Consider the following 20,678-nt stretch of genomic DNA (forward strand, 5'->3'; position numbering starts at 1 on the left):
TCCCGACAGCAGTGAGCTCGGGAAGGCCTGGCCCAGCATCGCGGCGTGCTGGGGCCAGCGAGGGTTTCCGAGTTCCATTGTGCAACAGAAAAAAACATCAGTACAGACGAACAGCCTGTATTCTGATCACTGGGTGGCTATATTATTATTTGTCCTTTATGTTTAAAGAGGAGTAAAAATAAGAAGAGGCAAATGAAACGACAGGAGCCTCCGCGTAGGGGTCAGGCTGCAGTGGGGTGGAGCGCACGATGACGGGCACACCGTGTTCAGGCCCAGCTGCCACTTTCCGTGGGACTGACTCTAGGTCAGTAACTTAACTCTGCTAAGCCTCAGCTTCCTGCTCTGGCAGGTGGCTTTGAAATAGTGCCTGTCTCCCAGGGCTGTGACCGGGAGACGTTTGCATGCTCCTGGCACCGTCGGGGAAGGCTCTATCAGTGCTCGCCTAACTGTCCAAACATCCCATGCACCTGTAAGACTGAGCTACTGAGGGACGTATTTCAAGTTTTGTGGAATGACTCGCCATACATTTAAAATATGTTTTGAACAAAATGGTTTTTTTTCTTGCAACTTTGAGGAATGTGTTTATTGTGTTTGGCAACGCGCGTATATATATGTGGGGTGTATTTTTTGTTTGGCAGTGTGGCTGCTTTTCTTAAAAGCCTTTTTTAAAAGGCTTTAAGGTCTGCTTCTTTCTGCCTTGCTGACTCCTATGGCAGCTAAGCATCTTGAGAAGGTTTTGGCTTATTTGAGAGGCATCCACATATAAATAGGTTTTAAAAAAGACAATGGCAGGGGCGCCTGGGTGGCGCAGTCGGTTAAGCGTCCGACTTCAGCCAGGTCACGATCTCGCGGTCCGGGAGTTCGAGCCCCGCCTCAGGCTCTGGGCTGATGGTTCAGAGCCTGGAGCCTGTTTCCGATTCTGTGTCTCCCTCTCTCTCTGCCCCTCCCCCGTTCATGCTCTGTCTCTCTCTGTCCCAAAAATAAATAAAAACGTTGAAAAAAAAATTAAAAAAAAAAAAAGACAATGGCAGTGAGTTAAATAAAAGACATGATCAAATATAGAGTAATAACTATTAAGAAGAGTCACCCAATTGACTTCTTTTTTTGGTTTTGAAGTAATTTATGTGACTAGTAGGCACATGGTTAAGCATCTGACTCCTGATTTCGGCTCAGGTCTTGATGGTTTGTGAGATCGATCCCTGCATCAGGCTCTGCAGAGACAGGGCAGAGCCTGCTTGAGATTCTCTGTCCCTCTCTTTCTGCCCCTTGTGCACTTGCACACATGCTCTCTCTCTCAAAATAAATGAATGAACTTGAAAAAAAAGATGTCATTTGTGTAGGAAGAATTCCTTGAAGGTTTGAAATGGTAACAGTTTTTCCTTTTTGCATTTCTTAATTTTATTGGAGAATAAATAAGGGATAAGGAGATGCAGATTTTTAGCTTTTTGTAAATATCATATTGACCTTTTGTGTTAAAAAAATGTGTACTCCAGTATTGTGTCTCCTTATAACAATTCCAATTGCCTTTCTACTTTTCAAAATATGCCTTTATTAGTTGGAGATATTGCTGACGTGTATGTAAATGGCCCACAGGTTCCATATAATGGATCTGAGAGCTAGGGACTTCAGAATTTTAATCCTAGCATTGCGCTTTATTTCATGACTTTGGGTGAGTCTTTTAACTGTTGAGTTTTAGTTTTCTCTAACCTTAAACATTAACATCTCCTGCATGGGTCAAAGAGTTTATTGCCAATTAGTGATCATTACAAATCTTTTGCTTTAGCTTTATTGGTGGGTGTTGTCAGGCAAATGTTTGAGTACAAGGGCAGGATGCATTGTTAAAGCCTGGGAGTATACTCCTGGGCTGGAGCTGTGTTCAGAATTCTGGGTTTGTGAGTTTCTGTTTGTCTGGTCATCCATTTGAATAGTTGCTTTTCACCTTTATGATCTAATACTCTGCAGTGGTATCTAGCCTTTCGTTACCAAGTACATAATGGGTGTAATTATATTAGAATGCGGTTAGTTATTGTAGGAATGCAAAACAACCATTCCAAACACCCCCAAGCCAACTAACCAATCAGAAAATGCATTTAAATACAACTTCTCTTAACCAAGTCTTAAATTTGAAAATATGTTTTTTCTACTGTGATGCAGAAGGTAGGATTGCCAGTTTTGGTAAATAGAATTAAGGCCATATAATATTTCTTAAAAAAACAATTTTTTTTTAATGTTTATATATTTTGGAGAGAGAGAGTGCAAGGCGGTGGGGGTAGCGATGGAGGGAGGGGCAGAGAGAGAGGGAGACACAGAATCCGAAGCAGGCTCCAGGCTCCGAGCGGTCAGCCCAGAGCCCGACGCGGGGCTCGGACTCACGGACCGTGAGATCATGACCTGAGCCGAAGTCAGATGCTTAACCGACTGAGCCACCCAGGCGCGCGGCCATATAATATTTCTATTCTAGCAGATCTGTTTGGTACTCAGAACAGAGTCTTTTAAAAAATCATTGGTCACGTTAAAGTGGGACATTATTCCCTTTTGTTAGCATTTATTTACCAGTCAGTTCTTTAGCTTCTAATACGTGCCACATAAAGTGCTAGGTGCCTACTAAGATGTGTAAGTCAGGGGCCCTGCCTTCCAGGAACACGTCACAGATGGTGGAAGACGTGTAAATAATATATAGATGGGTACAAAAAAATGATAGCACGATGAATGCTGCTCCCAGATGTGAGCAGGGCATGCTGAGTCTGGCACAATGGGCGTCTAGGCCGAGCAGGGCAGGCTTTATTCAGAAGTGCCATTTGAGCTGTGTTTACCTGACCGCAGGCAGAGGGGACAGCCTGTGAGGAAGACGTGGAATCGTGTAAGGGCTTGGAGGGTTGGAGGCATGGCACGGAGGTCATCGGTGGGGAGGTGGCCTTTGGTGGGTGGGTGTATTAGGCAGTGTGTGTGTAGGGAGAGGTGAGAGATGGTCTGGTGGTGTGGAGCCTGATGCAAGGGTAGAACTCACCAACCTTGAGATCATGACCTGAGCTGAATGAAGTCGGCCGTTTAACAGACTGAGCCACCCAGGCACTCTAGGAGAGACTTTAAAATAGAGTGATATGCTTAGCTCTGCACTTGGAGGTGGCGGGGGGGGGGGGGGGGGGGGGGCTTCTTCTGGTACCAGTGACTGAAGCAGGCAAACCAGATAGTGGGTTGCAATATCTCTGAGATAGTGGTAGCGAGAAGAGAGATAACAGGCAGGTTTTGAGACATTTCCGACTATTTGTTGATATATTGACTTCAGGGGGGGTTAGAGAATGGGAACGGGGGAGGGGATGGAGACCCCAGGAGCGGAGAGTTTGAACCCGGGAAGAGGTAACTGATAGGTGATCGACGTGTCGGCAGTAGAGAGGAGAGTTAATGCTTCGGATCTAGAAGCAAAGGAGGAAAGGAGGTATTCTCTTCTCTTAGAGGGAAGCTGAGAGGCAGAAGGAAGAGCCTTTTGGGGTGTCACCACCTGACTGTTATTTTTTCCATGAAACGAGGTAAGATTTTTTTTAATTTCAGAGTGAGAGGAGGCAAGCGCAGTTTGAGGGGCTTTAAAATGTCTGGTAACTGCTTTGTGGAGCAGGAAATGGTGAAAGACACCTGACAATTCGGGTAAGGTAGGAAGCTGTGTGACTGCAGGCAGTGCCTGTTTTCTCCAGACCCTTAGTTGGGGATTGAGGCAGGTGGTCAAGGAGCACAGGCTTTTTTTTTTTTTTTTTTTTTAAATTTTTTTTTTCAACGTTTATTTATTTTTGGAACAGAGAGAGACAGAGCATGAACGGGGGAGGGGCAGAGAGAGAGGGAGACACAGAATCGGAAACAGGCTCCAGGCTCTGAGCCATCAGCCCAGAGCCTGACGCGGGGCTCGAACTCACGGGCCGCGAGATCGTGACCTGGCTGAAGTCGGACGCTTAACCAACTGACTGCGCCACCCAGGCGCCCCAAGGAGCACAGTCTTGCTGAGGGAGCAGAAGGAGGAGAGCGTTTAAGAGGGTAAGAGCTGTGATCTGATAGAAGGGATTTGGGAAGATCAGAGCGACGGGAATGAGGAGGACAAGGGCTAGTCGGATGCTGAGGGCCTCATAAGAGGAGAGTTTCTGGATTGAGGCTGGAGGGGCAGCGGTTGGGACGCGGCAGTACGGATCTCAGTAAGTGTTTTCCTTCCGGGGCGAGGCTGAGGGGAGAGTGGAAGACCCCAGAGAGTGGGTACCATGGGCCTGAGAGAGAATGGGTCCACCTCTGACAACCGGGAGGGAAGTCATGGCGGCCAGCAAAAGCTGTGGTTTACTCCCAGAGACAGGCAGAGAGAACTTTCTAGGAAGAGCCTGTTGGTAGGTAGTAAGATGGAGGGTACTGTGGTTCAGTATTAGAAGCTGGTTGAGCAGAGACGAGGCCGGCCGTGGAGGAAGACAGCTCATGAGGCAGAACAGAGCTTTTGTCCAACATATAATTTGTAAATGAGTAAATGACAAACTGGGGACTACGTGTCATGTAGAGGGAGTCCATATCCCTTTCAAGACATTAAAAAAATTGTTTTTAATGTTTGTTTATTTTTTAGAGAGAGAAAGAGTATGAGCGGGGGGAGGGGCACAGAGAGAGGGAGACACAGAATCCGAAGCAGGCTCCAGGCTCTGAGCTGTCAGCGCAGAGCCTAACACAGGGTTCGAACTCACGGACCGTGAGATCATGACCTGAGCCCAAGTCGGACGCTTAACCGACTGAGCCACCTAGGTGCCCCAAGACATGTTTTAATTGAAAGGAACATGGTGAGCGTAGATAGTTTTAACTTAAGGAGTTTTGTCAAAACCTACCGAGTTTTGGGATTCACCTTCTTACATATAGTATTTTTCTTGCTAATTAGGAAGAAATATGAGCACTGATACTTTAAGGTTTTTTTTTTGAGGGGAATTAACATTTTTGAATTTATATACAGTTAAAAATCACTTTTTTGGTATACAGTTTGGTGAGGTTCTACACATGCCTGGAACAGCGTCTTCTAACCTCCTATACAGACAACACGCGGAACAGTCCCGGCACCCCAGCTGTGTTCCTTGTGCCACGGCCTTGTGTTCAGTGCTCCCCCAGCTGCTGAGCCCTGTGAACCACTTTTCTCTGTGCCCACACTGTTTGCCTTTTCTAGAACGTCATACAAATGGGTCCATGCAGTGTGTTGCCCTTTGAGAATGGTTTCTTTCGCTTAGCGGGCTACATTTGCGGTTTATCCGTGCTCCGTTCGGATGCCAGTGGTTCATTGCTTTCTGTTGCTGAGTACTCCTTGGTTGTGTGGGTACATCATAGTTTGTTTACCTGTTCCCCGGGGGAGGGACGTTGGGCTTGTTTCCTGGGGTTTGATTACCCAAGGAGATAGCAGCTATACAAGGTTGTGTGAATAAAGACTGTTTCGCTTGAGGAAACACCCAAGAGTGAGATTTCTGGGTCACGTGGCAAGCGTGTGCTGAATGGCGTAAGAAGCTACGAAGTCGTGATCCCGGGTGGCTGTGCCGTGTCGCCCTCCTACCCGCAGTTCCTGAGAGTTCCTGTCATTGTGTGTGCTCACTGGCATTTGGTATTGTTTATTTGGCATTTTTTATTTTAGCTGTCCTACAGAGTGTGTAGTGAGAGCTCGTTTTGACTTTAATTTGCGTTTCCCTAATGATTAATGATGCTGAGCATCTTTTTATGTGTTTAGTTGTCATTTGTATAATTTCTTTGGTAAAGTGACTTTTTTCTTTTTTTTTTTTTTTTGCTATTTTTATTGGGTTGTTGTCTTACGGTTGGGTTTTGAGAGTTCTTTGTATGTTCTTGATATAAATCCTTTGTGACTCATATATACATATATATGCGCATATATATATGGGCGTATATATATATGAATATATGATTTGCAAATATTTTCTCCCAGTCTGTGACCTATCTTTTCAATCCCTTAATGGAGTCCTTTGCAGAGCAAAAGTTTTTTTTCTGTTTTGGTGAAGTCCAATATAATAATTTTTACTTTATGGGTAGTTCTTTTGGTGTCCTGAGAAGAAATCCTTGCCTAACCCAAAGTCATCAAGATTTTCTCCTATGTTTTCTTCTAAGAGCGTTATAGTTTTACATTTCACACTTAGGTCTGTGATTTGTTTTGAGTTCACTTTGTCTACCGTGTGAGGTTTAGGTTGAGGTTTTTTTTCTTTATTTTGCATATGGGTGCCCAAATTGTTATAGCATATTTGTGGTAAAACCTGTCATTTCTCCGTGTTTTGCCCCTTTGTCCATACTGCGTCCATACTGATATGCACCAGCTGTCCATACTTGGTTGGTCAATTTCTGACCTCCGATTAGTTCCATTGGTCTGTGTGTCTTCTTTCACTAACACCGCATTGTCTTGACTCCTTAGCTTTATTGGACATCCTAAGATCAGGTCGTGTGAGTTCCCCAACTTTGTTCTTTTTTTCCTGAATTGCTTTTACTCTTCTAGTCCCTTTACATTTCCATATGCATTCTTAGACTCAGCTTGTGCATATCTACAAGGACTGTTGCTGGGATTTTGACTGGGATGACAACACATCTATCGATCAGTTTGGGGATATTTGACACTAATGTGTTTTCCTTGCTCTCTTTCATCAGAGTTGTGTGGTCCTCAGCAGACAGATCTTAATATTTTAATTTTAAATCTCTTACAGACTGAATTATGGAAATGGGAAGTGAAGAAGAAAAGTGGGAGAAGCTGGATGCAGAATTTGATCACTTTGTGGTAGATATGAAGCCCTTTGTTCTAAAATTACCTCATAGGTCAGGTAAGATTATGATGGTAACCTTTTAAAAAAATGTCTATTTATTATGTTTGAAAAAGAGATTGAGAGGGAGAGCGAGCACGCAAGGGGGGAAGAGGCAGAGAGAGAGGGAGACAGAATCTGAAGCAGGCTCCAGGCTCCGAGGTGTTAGTGCAGAGCCCGACACGGGGCTCGAACCCACGAACTGTGTGATCGTGACCTAAGCCGAGGTCAGACGCTTAACCAACTGAGCCACCCAGCTGCCCCGTAAACTAGAGTCTTAAGATTAATTTTTTTCTTTGTAATATTTCCTCAAACCAGTGAACTGTCACAACAAAAACAAAGCTGAATTCTTTTTTAAAAAAAATTTTTTTTTTTCAACGTTTATTTATTTTTGGGACAGAGAGAGACAGAGCATGAATGGGGGAAGGGCAGAGAGAGAGGGAGACACAGAATCAGAAACAGGCTCCAGGCTCTGAGCCATCAGCCCAGAGCCCGACGCGGGGCTCGAACTCACGGACCGCGAGATCGTGACCTGGCTGAAGTCGGACGCTTAACCGACTGCACCACCCAGGCGCCCCAAAGCTGAATTCTTTTAATAACAACTTCATCTGAAGCTGATGTAGGATTGTGTGCTTTGAGCTATTCAAGGGTAAATAGAAATTTAGTGATAATATTCTAGAAAACTGTGGAAAGATCTTAATATGATACCACTCTTAGACATCATGAGCTTAAAGCCCATGGATCTCTAAAGTTTCTTTAGAGAGTTTAAAATTTCTTCTCAACTATTCCTTCCTGCATCTTTTTCCTCCCTGAAATGCTTCCTCTTTCAGGAGCCTGCTGTCCCTCTGCTCTCTAACAGTTTTATGTATCAAAGCAGAAAAGAATCTGTTGGTCTTGTATGCTTGTTGGTTGACTGAGTGAAATCAATTGCAAATGAGTTTTTGTTGCTACCTTGTCTGCATTTCTTGGCCTGTTTTCTCTAATTATGGAATGAGAGTCTCTGTCTCAAATCAAAGACTTTCCAGATAATTTAAGGCATCAGAAGACAATTGGAGAGAGTTTGGGGGGGCCAAGATGATTCTCTAAGTGACAATAGGCTGTAAAGGCAAATCTGATTTGGTAGTTTGGCAGTGGAGAGTGGGAGTGGGGCCAACTCTGGCTTTTACCCGAGTTGTCCAAGTTCCCTCTTTCCCTGAGGTGTCTAAGTGAACCGTGTATTCAAAATGAGGAAGCAACTCAACATTAGATATTTGTTCCAGGATGCTGTGCTGGGAGAAGGGAGTGTCGTGTAGCAGTTATGCATTCTAGTGGTCAGTCACCCATTGTTCCACGGCTGTAACCTTTCCTAGTCAGCATGGTCTTTCTTCCAGGCTTCTTTCCCAACTGTCTTCTCTTGCCTTGTCAGACTTTAACCTCCTCTTTCTTCTTCTGCTAGTCTTCAAGATGCATATTTCATGTCCCGTGGCCCATTCATGGTTATTTGTATTATTTGTATATTATTTGATTAATTGTATTCACAATGATATCTATGTTGTATTCTCTTATGATGTTCACTACCTTTTTTTTTTTCTTTTTCATTAGATCTGCTCATTAGGAAAAACTTGTATTAAAGTCTTCCATTATAAATGTATTTCAAATAAAACTACCCTCATATTTCATCTTCTTTTAAAAATGGATGTTAGCTACATAGAATTGGACTAATTGTAGTCTTTGGTTCATGAGTCATTGCCGGTATTGGTATATCCTGCCCTTTTATTTAATTAATTAATTCATAGTGAATGATCTGGAACTCACATCCTAGTCAAGAGCCTGAACAATGATAATAATTTATATCTTCTTCTAGCTAAATTCTACTTCTGATAATTGCTCTCCCCAATATTGTAAGTAGAGTACTGAATTCTTTTCAGTAATCAAATTGTACTGAATTCTGGCCATTAGGATATTATATAGGTTTCAGTTTTCTGCAAGACATTTAGAAAATACATAGTTTGAAAAAGTGTTTCCGTAAGTTTATCTGTTTTACTTTTCTTTTTGCCCCAAGTACCCCCAGTATTTCATGAACTTTGCTTTGTGGTTATATAATTTTCAAAGCTAAAAATACAAAACTTCTTCAAAGGTTAGCCCTCATACCTGTAGTGATAAATCTGGTATGAGCAAAGTGGTAAATCCAGCCCTCGCGATTTTTGTAGGTAAAACAATAAATGAATGTGACCTTTAGAAACTAAGAGATTAAAGCAGACTTACGATTTATGTTAGATATATAATCCTCAGGTTGAGTTAGACTGATAAAAGATTAATGTCAAAATAGCTTTCATGAGACCTAAAAACAATTCTGTGTCACGTTCAGATAAAGTAGTCAATAGGTTATATGGTGGATTAAACGGTGCTGTATTTTTAAGGTAGTTTTTAAAAGGATAATTACATTTGCTAAATTACATGTTAATAGCCCTCAATTATTTTTAGAGGGATTAAAAGAAAACCCTAAATTAATCAACTCTAAATCTGAAATTTATCAGCTTTAATAAAGAAAACATTTGGAATCTAATTTTATTTTTTGTTATTGTTTTTTAGAAAGGGAGAGAGAGAGAGAGAGCACGAGCCGGGGAGAGGGGCAAAGAGAGAGAGAGAGAGAGAGAGAGAGAGAGAGAGAGAGAGAGAGAGAGAAAGAGAGAGAGAGAGAAAGAAAGAATCGTAAGCAGGCCCCATGCTCAGTGCAGAGACTGATGTGGGGCTCAATCCCATGACCTTGGGATCATGACCTGAGCCAAAGTCAAGAGTCAGATGCTCAACTGACTGAGCCACCCAGGTGCCCAAGATCTAATTTTAGATTAAGTTTAAAATGCTTACATAAGATTGCATTTAATATCTCTTTTGGTTTCTATAATTGGAATCATAGGAAGATTTTTTCAAACCAACTAAGATTATCTTAGAGATGTGTTTATAGCAAAATTTTATCTCTTTTAATATTACTTTATCTCTTCTTTATCTGATAGTGATCCAGAGATTTTATTTTTTAGAAAGTACTTTGCATTTGTCTTACCTGATCACTAATGAACTGAAAAAGATAAACCGTAGACCAGGTTGTTGGCGAACTGTAGCCTCCCAGGGCCAAATCTAGCCCGCTACCTGTTCTGTAAAGTTTTCTTAGAAAATACTGATGCCCATTTGATTCCATATGGTGTGCGGCTGCTTTCATGTTGTGGTGGCAGAGCCGAGCAGGTGTGCCAGAGATCAGACTAAAATGAGGACTATCTGGCACTTGACAGAAAAAGGATGCCAGTCTCTGCTCTAGACCAGAGCAGGTGTTTTGTAGGTCTTTAACGTTTTATTTTCTGAAAAATCCAGCTTCTTCTTTTTTTTTTTTTTTTTAATGTTTATTTTTGAGCGAGAGAGAGACAGAGGGTGAGCAGGGGCATGGCGGGGGCGGCGTGCAGAGAGAGAGGGAGACACAGTCCGAAGCAGGCTCCAGGTTCTTAGCTGTCAGGACAGAACCCAGTGTGGGGCTTGAACCCATGAACCGTGAGATCACGAAGCTGAAGTCGAATGCTCAACTGACTGAGCCACCCGAGTCCCTGAAAAATCCAGTTTTTAATAGTTCTTACGTATCTCTAGAACGACAGAGGTGTGCGCTTTGGATCAGAAAGCTGTGTGAGCCTTCAGGAACAGGTGCAGGACTAATGGGCAGGAAGAATCGGAACCTGTATGCCAAACTGTTACTGCATATGCTTAAGCGAGGAGCTCTCGAAGGTCCCTTTACACACCGACCGGAACCAGGCACGCTGAAAACCTTACCTTCCTACATGGTAGGTGTCACTGACCGGAAGATGTATGAGTTCCATTTCTTTAAAAGTGTCAACTCATCATCCCCTTTGGGATTGGTTATATTATTGACTTACAAGTCCTAGATAATACATTAGTTAAAACTGTTCCTTTTTCTTCCTAATTTACTTTTTACTACTTTGAATAGAAGTCAGATTTGGCCTTAAGGGGACTATGCTTATTGATGGAGCCATCCCACAGTATTCTGCAGTATTTCTAAAAAACTCACAGTGAATTTTTTTGTATTGAGCCTTAATTTCCCATTAGTTTTTGCTGGATTACATTAACCATCATTTATGTGTATTAGTAAATTCTAGTTTATGAAACACTCTTTCACACACATTATTAAAAAATTCATGAGAGGTTGGATTGAGTGACTTCTAAAGTTCCTTTCTTCTCTAATGAAATGATGACAGGAAGTTGGGAGTTTATACTTTGTTCAATTTCACTGTCAAAATCAGCTATTAGAAAGGCAGTTATAATTATGTTTCATTGGTTAATTGTCACTGTCTTGATCCTTGTAACCATGAAATATGCCTTGGTTTGTGTGGTGTTTGATGAGTACTTGAGAAATCTGGAGTACTAGGTATTGGTAGTGGACTGTTTTATGTATGTACGTATATATATATACGCACACACACACACACACACACACACACACACACGCACACATACTATATTAGTATAGTATCATAATATTATACTATACTATATAAATATAAATATATATATATATTTTTAAAAAAGCTAACTTTGTGAGTTAACTCTGGTTAATTTAAACCCATTTGCAGTCAAGAGGCACATTGCACACTAAATGATAATTTCTGTTATCCAAGTTAGAGATGCCAAAAGTTTTTTTTTTTTTAATTTCAAGGTCATTTCTTTTTTTTTTTTTTTTTAAATTTACTTATTGTTTAATTTATTGTTAGTTAGCATATGGTGCAACAGTGATTTCAGGAGTACATTCCTTAATGCGCCTTACCCATTTAGCCCATCCTTCCTCCCACAACCGCTTCAGCAACCCTGTTTGTTCTCTATATTTAAGAGTCTTTTATGTTTTTTCCTCCAAGATGCCAAAAGTTTTTTTTTTTTTAAATTTTTTTTTTTCAACGTTTTTTATTTATTTTTGGGACAGAGAGAGACAGAGCATGAACGGGGGAGGGGCAGAGAGAGAGGGAGACACAGAATCGGAAACAGGCTCCAGGCTCCGAGCCATCAGCCCAGAGCCCGACGCGGGGCTCGAACTCCCGGACCGCGAGATCGTGACCTGGCTGAAGTCGGACGCTTAACCGACTGCGCCACCCAGGCGCCCCAAGATGCCAAAAGTTTTGATGCTGTTACGAATTGTACGTTAAAGTAGAGCCATATATTTTGCTTCAGATCAGTAGTCTTGGCGATGGTAGTTATGTGATGTTTGAACGTTGCAATGACTGCCTCATAAAACTGCTGCGCATGTCTGACTTGGGATAGAGGGTCATGTGTCACCTCTCCCAGAGAACACCCTCTCGAGGATTCTTTGTGTGGGATTCAGAGAATTGTTGGAGAAGTATCCAGTTAATGCAGAGTTTTCTTCAGAAGGGTATCAAGAAGCCCACGTTGCTTGAAAAACTATTAGTGGGCGAATGTCCTCTTCTTAAAGACCCAAGGGGGAACGTTTTCTGAAACGTGTTCAGATGTTAAGATACCAGTATATTGCATCATACTCATTTCATAGAATCATCGGAAAGGCTTTACTTCACAGATAATAACAACAAGAAGGTCCAGAGACCCGTGTTGGATTTTCTAGTTAGTTTATGGCTTGGCCAGAACTAAATTACAAGTCTAGCAACACCTCTGTTGCTCCTCCTTTAGCTTAATTGTCTAGCCTAATTTTTGTTTTTGATTTTTATCGATTGTGGGTTCTCTGCCCACTGATTTTGTGTGTGTGTGAAGAGTAATTACTGATCACACAAAGAAATAGAGTACATGATTTTAAAAAGAACATTCCATTGCTCTTTTTTTTTTTTTTTTAATCGGGCATTTCTAATATTCCATTTTATCTCCGCTATCAGTTTATTAGCTTCGTGTCTCCTTTTTAGTAGCTGCCTTAGGGCTTACGATTTGCATCTTTAATTTGTGGCAGTTTACCTTCCAAAATATTATACCCATTTATGGATTATGGAAGAACTTTACAGGATTTCCTCTTTCCATTCTTTGTGCTGTAAGTTTCCAAACATGTCACTCCTACATGCATTTTATTATTATGGTTATTTTTAATTTTAATTCCGGTGTAGTTAATGCACAGTGTTATATTAGTTTCAGGTGTACAAAATAATGATTGCACACTTCCGTACATCGCTCAGTGCTCATCCAGACGAGCGTACTCTTTTTTTTTTTTTTTTTTAAATTTTTTTTTTCAACGTTTATTTATTTTTGGGACAGAGAGAGACAGAGCATGAACGGGAGAGGGGCAGAGAGAGAGGGAGACACAGAATTGGAAACAGGCTCCAGGCTCTGAGTCATCAGCCCAGAGCCTGACGCGGGGCTCGAACTCACGGACTGCGAGATCGTGACCTGGCTGAAGTCGGACGCTTAACCGACTGCGCCACCCAGGCGCCCCTAGACGAGCGTACTCTTAATCCCTTCACCTATTTCCCCATCTCCCCACAGACCTCCCCCCTGGTAACTGCTAGTTTGCTCTCCAGAGTGAAGAGTCTGGTTTGTTCGTTTGGTTCCTTTTTTCTTTGTTTTGTTTCTTAAATTCCACATATGTGTGAGATCATTGTGGTCCATTTACCTTTTTATAAAGCTGTATTTTTTTGCAGCACAAATAATTATTAGACTTACTTGTCATGTAATTTTTATCATTTATCAGATTTCTTATACACCAAAACATAACTAAAATGTAAAATGGTATCCGTTTTATGTATTCTAATATTTTATAATTCATTGTGCCTTTCTGATAATTGAATTTGAGTATTTGAAAAGTTATTACCAAACTTGAAACTTGATGGACATCTTAAGTAATTATTTCATTATAGTACATTTTGAAAGAATAATTTTTCTAATTTTTAAAAATCAGTCCATCTATTTTGATGAACCAAATCCAGCACAAGCAAAAGTTTCAAGCCCGGAAGGATTACCAGACTGGGTAATGGGTGAGCTGGGAACCAGTGACCACAAGTTAAATGAATCGTGGAAGCTCTCTTATGGAGAAGATTACTCTTTGGTGCAGTCGCCGACTGATGTGCACAGGTATGCTATGAAAATGGGATTCAAATGGGATTCGTCATTTAGCTTACCTTCACAACTTCATATATTGTTTCTCCTGGTGGTGTTTTTCATTTTTTTCATTTTTATGGTAAGTAGTTGGTTTAGTTTATAATTTTGTTAAAGTTGAGGGCTGTGAGGGGATGTTGGGTAGGTAAAACAATTTAACTTTTATCATATATTCAAGATTCCCATTGCATATTTAGCCCCTTCTGGGTGTCCGTTAAATATATATACATGTATTTATATATGTATATATGCCAATACTTGGAAAGTAGTGCCTGAGAATCTCTAAATAATTTAATTCTCTGTGTTCCTTCATGACGAGCATGAATTAAGAACATTATCAATGACTTGAACAAAATATAACATCCTGCATATTCATTTCGAAGCTTATACTTGAATTTCTTTTCTTTTTCCCTATTGAGCAGTATTTGTTTTGATTTAATAATGACTTAAAGGTAAACCCCATTCAACTGTGCTTTCCCACTAGAGTACTAAGCTTAAGGATTTTTAGTGCAAAGAAAGATAAACTTCTAAGTTTTGCAAATACACAAAAAGTAGATTATTGTTGTAGGATAACTTTTGGCCCTTACGGGGGATAGATTTACACTGGGCTTTTAGCAAATTTTGAATTTTACCTTTGGCACTGTTTTCCGAAACGTCAAAATGTTGCACAGTGGCAGTTGACGTGGATCATACTTTATACTTCATCCTCAGCATTCTCTTGGTAGTTTTCATTCTTTGGAATTTGGTTTGGTTACCAGTGTCATCTCTCTTTTGTGCTGTAATTTTGTTCGGTTTATTCCTTAATCAGATGGAGAAATGCTATTAGTGATGTGAAATGTCTTCATGGTTGACGCAGCGCGGTTGATGTTTTTCAGGCCTCAGGCATTCTGGTGGAAAAGAACGGACGAACACAACGTGAGAGATCCAGTCCCTGTGAAATGTTTTGGTTAGAAAGGGGACACAAAATGGAGAGGCGAAAAAGGAAGGGGTGATAGAATTCAGGGTGCATTCAGAAGATTAAAAAGAGGTGAATCGATGAGTCCCTGGCACACGGTGTGCAGTTCTTGGTCTTAGCAGTCGTAGGAGATTTAAAAGTAGAGGAGGTGTTACTCTGGAATTTTCGTTAGCCTTATGGCAGATCAACGGAGGTGTGAAGAGAATGTGGTCTGCATGCAAAGGAAAACACAGTTCTCGGTTTGGCTGAAAAGTCCATCGGGTGTTTGCCAAAACGTTTCTTGCGCGTCCACCTGAAAGCTGCGTTCCTTCTAGGTATAATGCATATGGAGTTTACAGTATAAAGGTGAACTAAAGTAGTTTCCCATATCTTGGAGCTGAGACCAGAGGTTGGAAACTGACGATCTTCTTGGACTGAATGAATCACGTGCATAGATTTGTTTTGTTTGACTTCTGTAGCGTCTTTAAGGATTTTTGAACGAGTTATTCAAAGTGAACAATTGGGAGTGTTACATAAAAACATAATTTTCTGGGGGTGCCTGGTTGACTAAGTCAGAAGAGAATGTGACTCTTGATGTCAGGGTTATGAGTTTGAGCCCCATGTTGGGTATAGAGATTACTTAAATACATTAAAAGAAACGAAAACTTAAACAAAAACCTGGCTTTCTGGGCTCCTTAAAAAACTAGAGACTCAATCGTCTTTCCAGAAGCCAGTCACACGTGGGAGTCAAGTGACACTTGGTTACTGCCCCAGTAAATGCCTTCGCTATTCGCTGCTCATTTTTGGCACTGACTTTGAGATCAGTCGCATCTCTGTTTGACTATGAACTTTTTCTCCCCTTTTAAGTAGGGTCGAGAGGTGGAAGAAGTATTTCTTTTAACGCTTTTGCATCCTATCACAAGTGGAAAAAAGAAAGGTAGACGAAGAGGGGTCCGGAAACTCAAAAAGAGGAGGGAGACCACATCTTTGTAGAAGTGGAGAATGTCCCTACGTCTGGCAGCATAATCACTCGCTTGTGACCCAGATCCTGCAGAAATTCGCTTTCTGATGTTGTTTTATTTTATTTTATTTTTTAAATTTTTTTTTTCAACGTTTATTTATTTTTGGGACAGAGAGAGACAGAGCATGAACGGGGGAGGGGCAGAGAGAGAGGGAGACACAGAATCGGAAACAGGCTCCAGGCTCTGAGCCATCAGCCCAGAGCCCGACGCGGGGCTCGAACTCCCGGACCGCGAGATCGTGACCTGGCTGAAGTCGGACGCTTAACCGACTGAGCCACCCAGGAGCCCCCTGATGTTGTTTTAGATAAACAGGGAAGAGCATTAGGTGCACGGATTAATTTCCTTGTAGTGGTTATGTGTAGTGGTGGGGATATTCGTGAAGATTGAGGTGTGTGTTAAATTGAGGCTTAGGGTAGAAAACAGACTTGAGATCTCAGGAAATCCAAGTAATGGACTTTTCTTTCTTGGAACAGAGGATAAAGCTTAAGAAAATTCAGTGAGAATATTACTCTGTGACTTTTCTGGAAAATGATACCCTAGTGAAATCTCCATAATTAAAAACATTTTTTTAAAATTTTACCTATTTGTATTTATTTATTTGTTTACTTATGTATTTATTTTTGAGAGAAAGGGAGAGAGGGTGCAAGGAGGGACAGGAGAGGGAGAGGGGGAGTCCCAAGCATGCCCCACGCTCAGTGCAGAGCCCAGTATGGGGCTTGATCTCGTGGCGGTGAGATCATGACCTAAGCTGAAATGAAGAGTCAGATGCTTAACTGACTGAGCCACCCGGGTGCCCCCAAATCTCCCCAATTTTAACAAATAACTTCTTTTTCTTTGTTGCTCACCTATAATAAAATGGCATTTGATGCAAAATATTCAAGTATGAGGCGTTAGTTATCAGTTATATAATAAGTAATTAATGGGAAAAGCAGGTAGTTCTTTGGTCCTACTCAACCCTTCAGATCTCACAATTCGAAAAAATCTTGCCTGACACCCCAGGTCTATTTAAGTGACTCTGTGTTTCCTTGTTCGTGGCGTGCAAAGTCTTCTGTTTCTGTTCTCCGTGCTAGACTGTAAATGTCAGGAGGCAGGGACTGTGCTTTCGCTATTTGCAATGTGTTTCCAGTGTCTCGCACCGGGCGGGGACCTCTTGGGAACCACGTAAGTATTTATATTTGATAAGTGCTTACATGCATGAGTGACTGTGTTGTGTCAGGCTGGGCCACTTACTTAATTTAATCTGTACAAAAACCTTTGGAGACAGGTAGATTGTGACAGAGAGGATGGCCCATAAGGATTTAAAAAAAAAAATCTTTTAGGACAAGTTGAGGAAAGGATCCATTTTAGAAGTTAAGAGAGGTGTGGATACAGGCTATGGAGATGCCCTTCACACACCGTGAGTGATCTAAAGACCGTGAGCTGGGAAAGACAGACTGAATGAACTGTCTTTCTGGTCAAGTGTCCGAATATCTCCAAGGCTATTTGACAGCCATTGAGTGCTGCAAAAACAAAAGCTCTCAGACTGTCTTTTCTTCTATTGTTCTCTTCGTTTCATTCCATCTATTTGCAAATTTTAATTGGACTTAAAATTTGAAGCCACAGGTCCACGAATTAACAGATACTTGTAATTTTGTGAACAGGAAGGCATTAAAAAGAGTAAAACTGACATTTCTTTTAGCTAATGGCAATAAAGTTGATTTAAAAGCCAAGTACACACATGATGTGTGAGATGAGATCAGAAGGGGCGGGAAGAGCCCTACTGATGGTCTTACTGTGCCGATGAAAAAGTCAGTATCTGCTACTGTTGACCTAGTACATCTCATCAGTTCTGCAAGAAATTGTTTTAAAAAGTTTAAGAGGCTTATAATATTTGACACATGTATGTTTTTATAGTGAATAATTTATTGTTACTTAGAACTGAAGTTTAATGCTGCCTCATAAATTTTACAAGCACTTCAACTTGTCCTTTGAAAAACCTCTTTAATCTTAAAAGATTTTCCCCCTTAGTGTTTCTTTTTTGATCACTTTATAAAATCCTGCTTTACTTAGACCTTTTTGTATGTGAAGTATTTCTAATGGCATTTTAGATTATGCTGTTTGTGTCCTAGCCTTTTCATATTGTTAAAGATGCAGGGCCCTTTTGAAGCCTCTTTGTTAGGCCTCCCTATTCAGGAGAGGTGGCACCTTCCCTTTACCTTTATTCTTCCTGTAAGAGACGGGGCGTTCTTCGTTCTAAACACGTTAGAAGTAGTTTGAGGTTATATGCTATCGTGCTTACTCTCATGCTCCCCCCCCCCCCCCCCCCAAATACACATCATCTACTAGTAAGCTTAGCATTTCACATTGGATTGCTTCGACACGTAGCTAGTCCCATCCTGGTTTTATTCTTTGCTTTCCTTTTTCACTTTTCTTGTTGAAGGTTATGTTATTACCAGTGTTTTCTTTTAGAAAAACCACTTTTTAAATTGCATTGCTGTTTTATTAGAGATCTATTACTGTATTTTAATGTCAAATATCTGCTTTTCTTTTTAAAAAAAATTTTTAAAGTTTATTTTGAGAGAGAGAGAGAGAGCGAGCGAGCGAGCATGAGCAGGGGAGGGGGAGAGAGAGAAAGAGGAAGAGAATTCCAAGCAGACTCCGTGCTGTTAGCACAGGGCCCCCGTGTGGGGCTCGATCCCCTGAAACGTGAGATCATGACCTGAGCCGAAATCAAGAGTTGGACGCTTAACTGACGGAGCCACCCAGGCTCCCCCTGCTTATTTTCTTGACAGTGAAAAATTTACCTACATTTGAGTTTGGTGCATGGTTTTACAAAATGTTACTGATGAGACCACAGACTTAGATCTCATCCCTGTACAGTTGGGCTAATTTCATTTAGTTCTACAACCATGAGCTGTATCCATAGATACTACTTCCTGGTCATCCTTCGGGTACTTACCACTATGATCTGGTAGAGACCTTAATTGTCTTTGCGGTTGACGGACTTCCGGGTAACTCCTCTGGGTGTTCACAGTCTTATTATCCCTTCCTCTTGAATTCAGGCAGGACCTGTGACTTGCTTCTCATAGGATATGGCAGTGGTGATGGGATGTCATTTCCATGATTACATTATGACACATAAGGCTCTGTCCTGCTAGCAGACTGACTTCAGAGTCTTGCTGTCTTTTCCTTGCTGGCTGTGAAGAGCCAGGCTGCCATGAATTCTCTGGCTCTCAGGAACTGAATGCTGCCAACAACCATGTGCACGGGGAGGGTGGATCCTTCCCCGGTAGAGCCTCCAGATGAGAACCCAGCTCTGGGCAAACCATGATGGCAGCCTGCATGGCCCTAAGCAGAGGACCCAGCCCAGCTGTGTCTGTACTTCTGACCCACAGAAACTAGGAGAAAATACATCTGTGTCGTTTAAAGCTCTTCAGTGTGTGATAATTTGTTACGTAGCAGTAGATGACTAGTACAGTTTTTATCCTCATTTTGGGAAATGATACAACCCATATACAATACATGCTTCTTGTAAAAACCTCAGAGTGAAATATGTGGAGTAAAAAGTCAAAGTCTTTCTCTCCATGTCCTCCTTATTCCACTTTGCTCATGGTAAGTAATAGTCATCAATAATTTGGTGTGTATCATTCTACAGTAGCCACGTAGCCACACATAAGTAATTAAAAAGTTATACATTAGTTTATACTGTATGTCCTGTGGTGAGACTGGTTCTTTTTCTGCTTAACTGTATCCGACCCTGTGTCATATAGTCTGTGCAGTCTTTTTAACTGCCGATAATAATCCCTAGTGTGGATTGACTGTAATTTAAACTGTCTCCGTTGCTTTTAATTCTTCACGGTTATAAAGAATGCGTTCGCATCTTGGTCCATATACCATTATGCATCTGCATGTATTTTTTGGCTACTGCTGATGCTCAAGAAAGAAATCACTGTTTTAATAGCCCGGTATGTTAACAAATTTAATGGATGAGGGATTGGTGGGATTATTATCAGGTACGGCATCTTGCGGATTGATAACAAAAATCTATTTGGGCTAGTGTGGAGAGATCTCTAAGGTACATAAAGTTTCAAAAAAGTTTATAAAAGCATAGTAAGCTTCAATGTATGTGTGTGCATGGTGTATTTCAAAGAGGATATATGGATACACATGTGTACGTGTGTTTGCGATATTTCTGGGTGCTACACTTGAAACAGTTTTACCTTTAGAGAGAGGGACTAGTCTGGTGTGGAATGTTAAAAACTTTTTTGTACATGCGTCTATGTTAGTTTTAATAGTCACATACTTATTTTTGATAGATACTGTCAAGTTGCCCTCCAAAATACCATCTTGTTAAGATGTTTGGGCATATACAATAGTGATGCATATTAACACATTTAACTATATATAATTATACAAATTTAAACATAAGAATGAAATTTTCCCAATAGATAAGTATTTGTGGATTTCACTTGTATTTCTAATTTGTTAAAACAGAAATCAGGTGGGACGAGTTGTGCCATTTATGGAGCACCTACTGTATGCTAGATACTATTCTAGAAATCTTTTACAAGCTATCTGATTTCATCCTCTCGACCCTTCTGTGAGGCTGACGTGATGGCCCTTTGTATTTATAGATGAGGTAACAGCTTCCGTGAGGTCATACCACGTTCCCCGTGATGGATCCAGTTTTGGAATCTAGGTCTTGATGATTTTAATTTTTTTTTAATGTTTATTTATGTTTGAGAGAGAGACAAAGACAGAGCATGAACAGGGGAGGGGCAGAGAGGGAGGGAGTCACAGAATCCGAAGCGGGCTCCAGGCTCTGAACTGTCAGCACAGAGCCCAACACAGGGCTTGAACTCACAGACTGTGAGATCA

At 41.2% G+C, this 20,678-nt stretch overlaps 1 protein-coding gene across 5 annotated transcripts in view; it reads left to right on the forward strand.

The window, feature by feature from the left end:
* CEP112 (centrosomal protein 112) overlaps positions 1–20,678 on the forward strand; it is a 422,889-nt gene that overhangs the window by 615 nt on the left and 401,596 nt on the right. For 2 of the 5 annotated variants that reach the window (XM_047833171.1, XM_047833173.1), the window contains exons 2-4: positions 6,696–6,809; positions 10,401–10,591; positions 13,669–13,841. In XM_047833171.1, the coding sequence (XP_047689127.1) occupies positions 6,704–6,809; positions 10,401–10,591; positions 13,669–13,841 (470 nt within the window). In that variant the 5' untranslated portion in view covers positions 6,696–6,703. Of the gene's footprint in view, positions 1–211; positions 305–3,887; positions 4,024–6,695; positions 6,810–10,400; positions 10,592–13,668; positions 13,842–20,678 lie in introns of those variants that run through there. The other 3 variants (XM_047833170.1, XM_047833172.1, XM_047833174.1) reach the window with 3 other exon arrangements.

The sequence above is a fragment of the Prionailurus viverrinus genome, chromosome E1 (genome assembly GCF_022837055.1).
Source record: "Prionailurus viverrinus isolate Anna chromosome E1, UM_Priviv_1.0, whole genome shotgun sequence".
Taxonomy (NCBI): domain Eukaryota; kingdom Metazoa; phylum Chordata; class Mammalia; order Carnivora; family Felidae; genus Prionailurus; species Prionailurus viverrinus.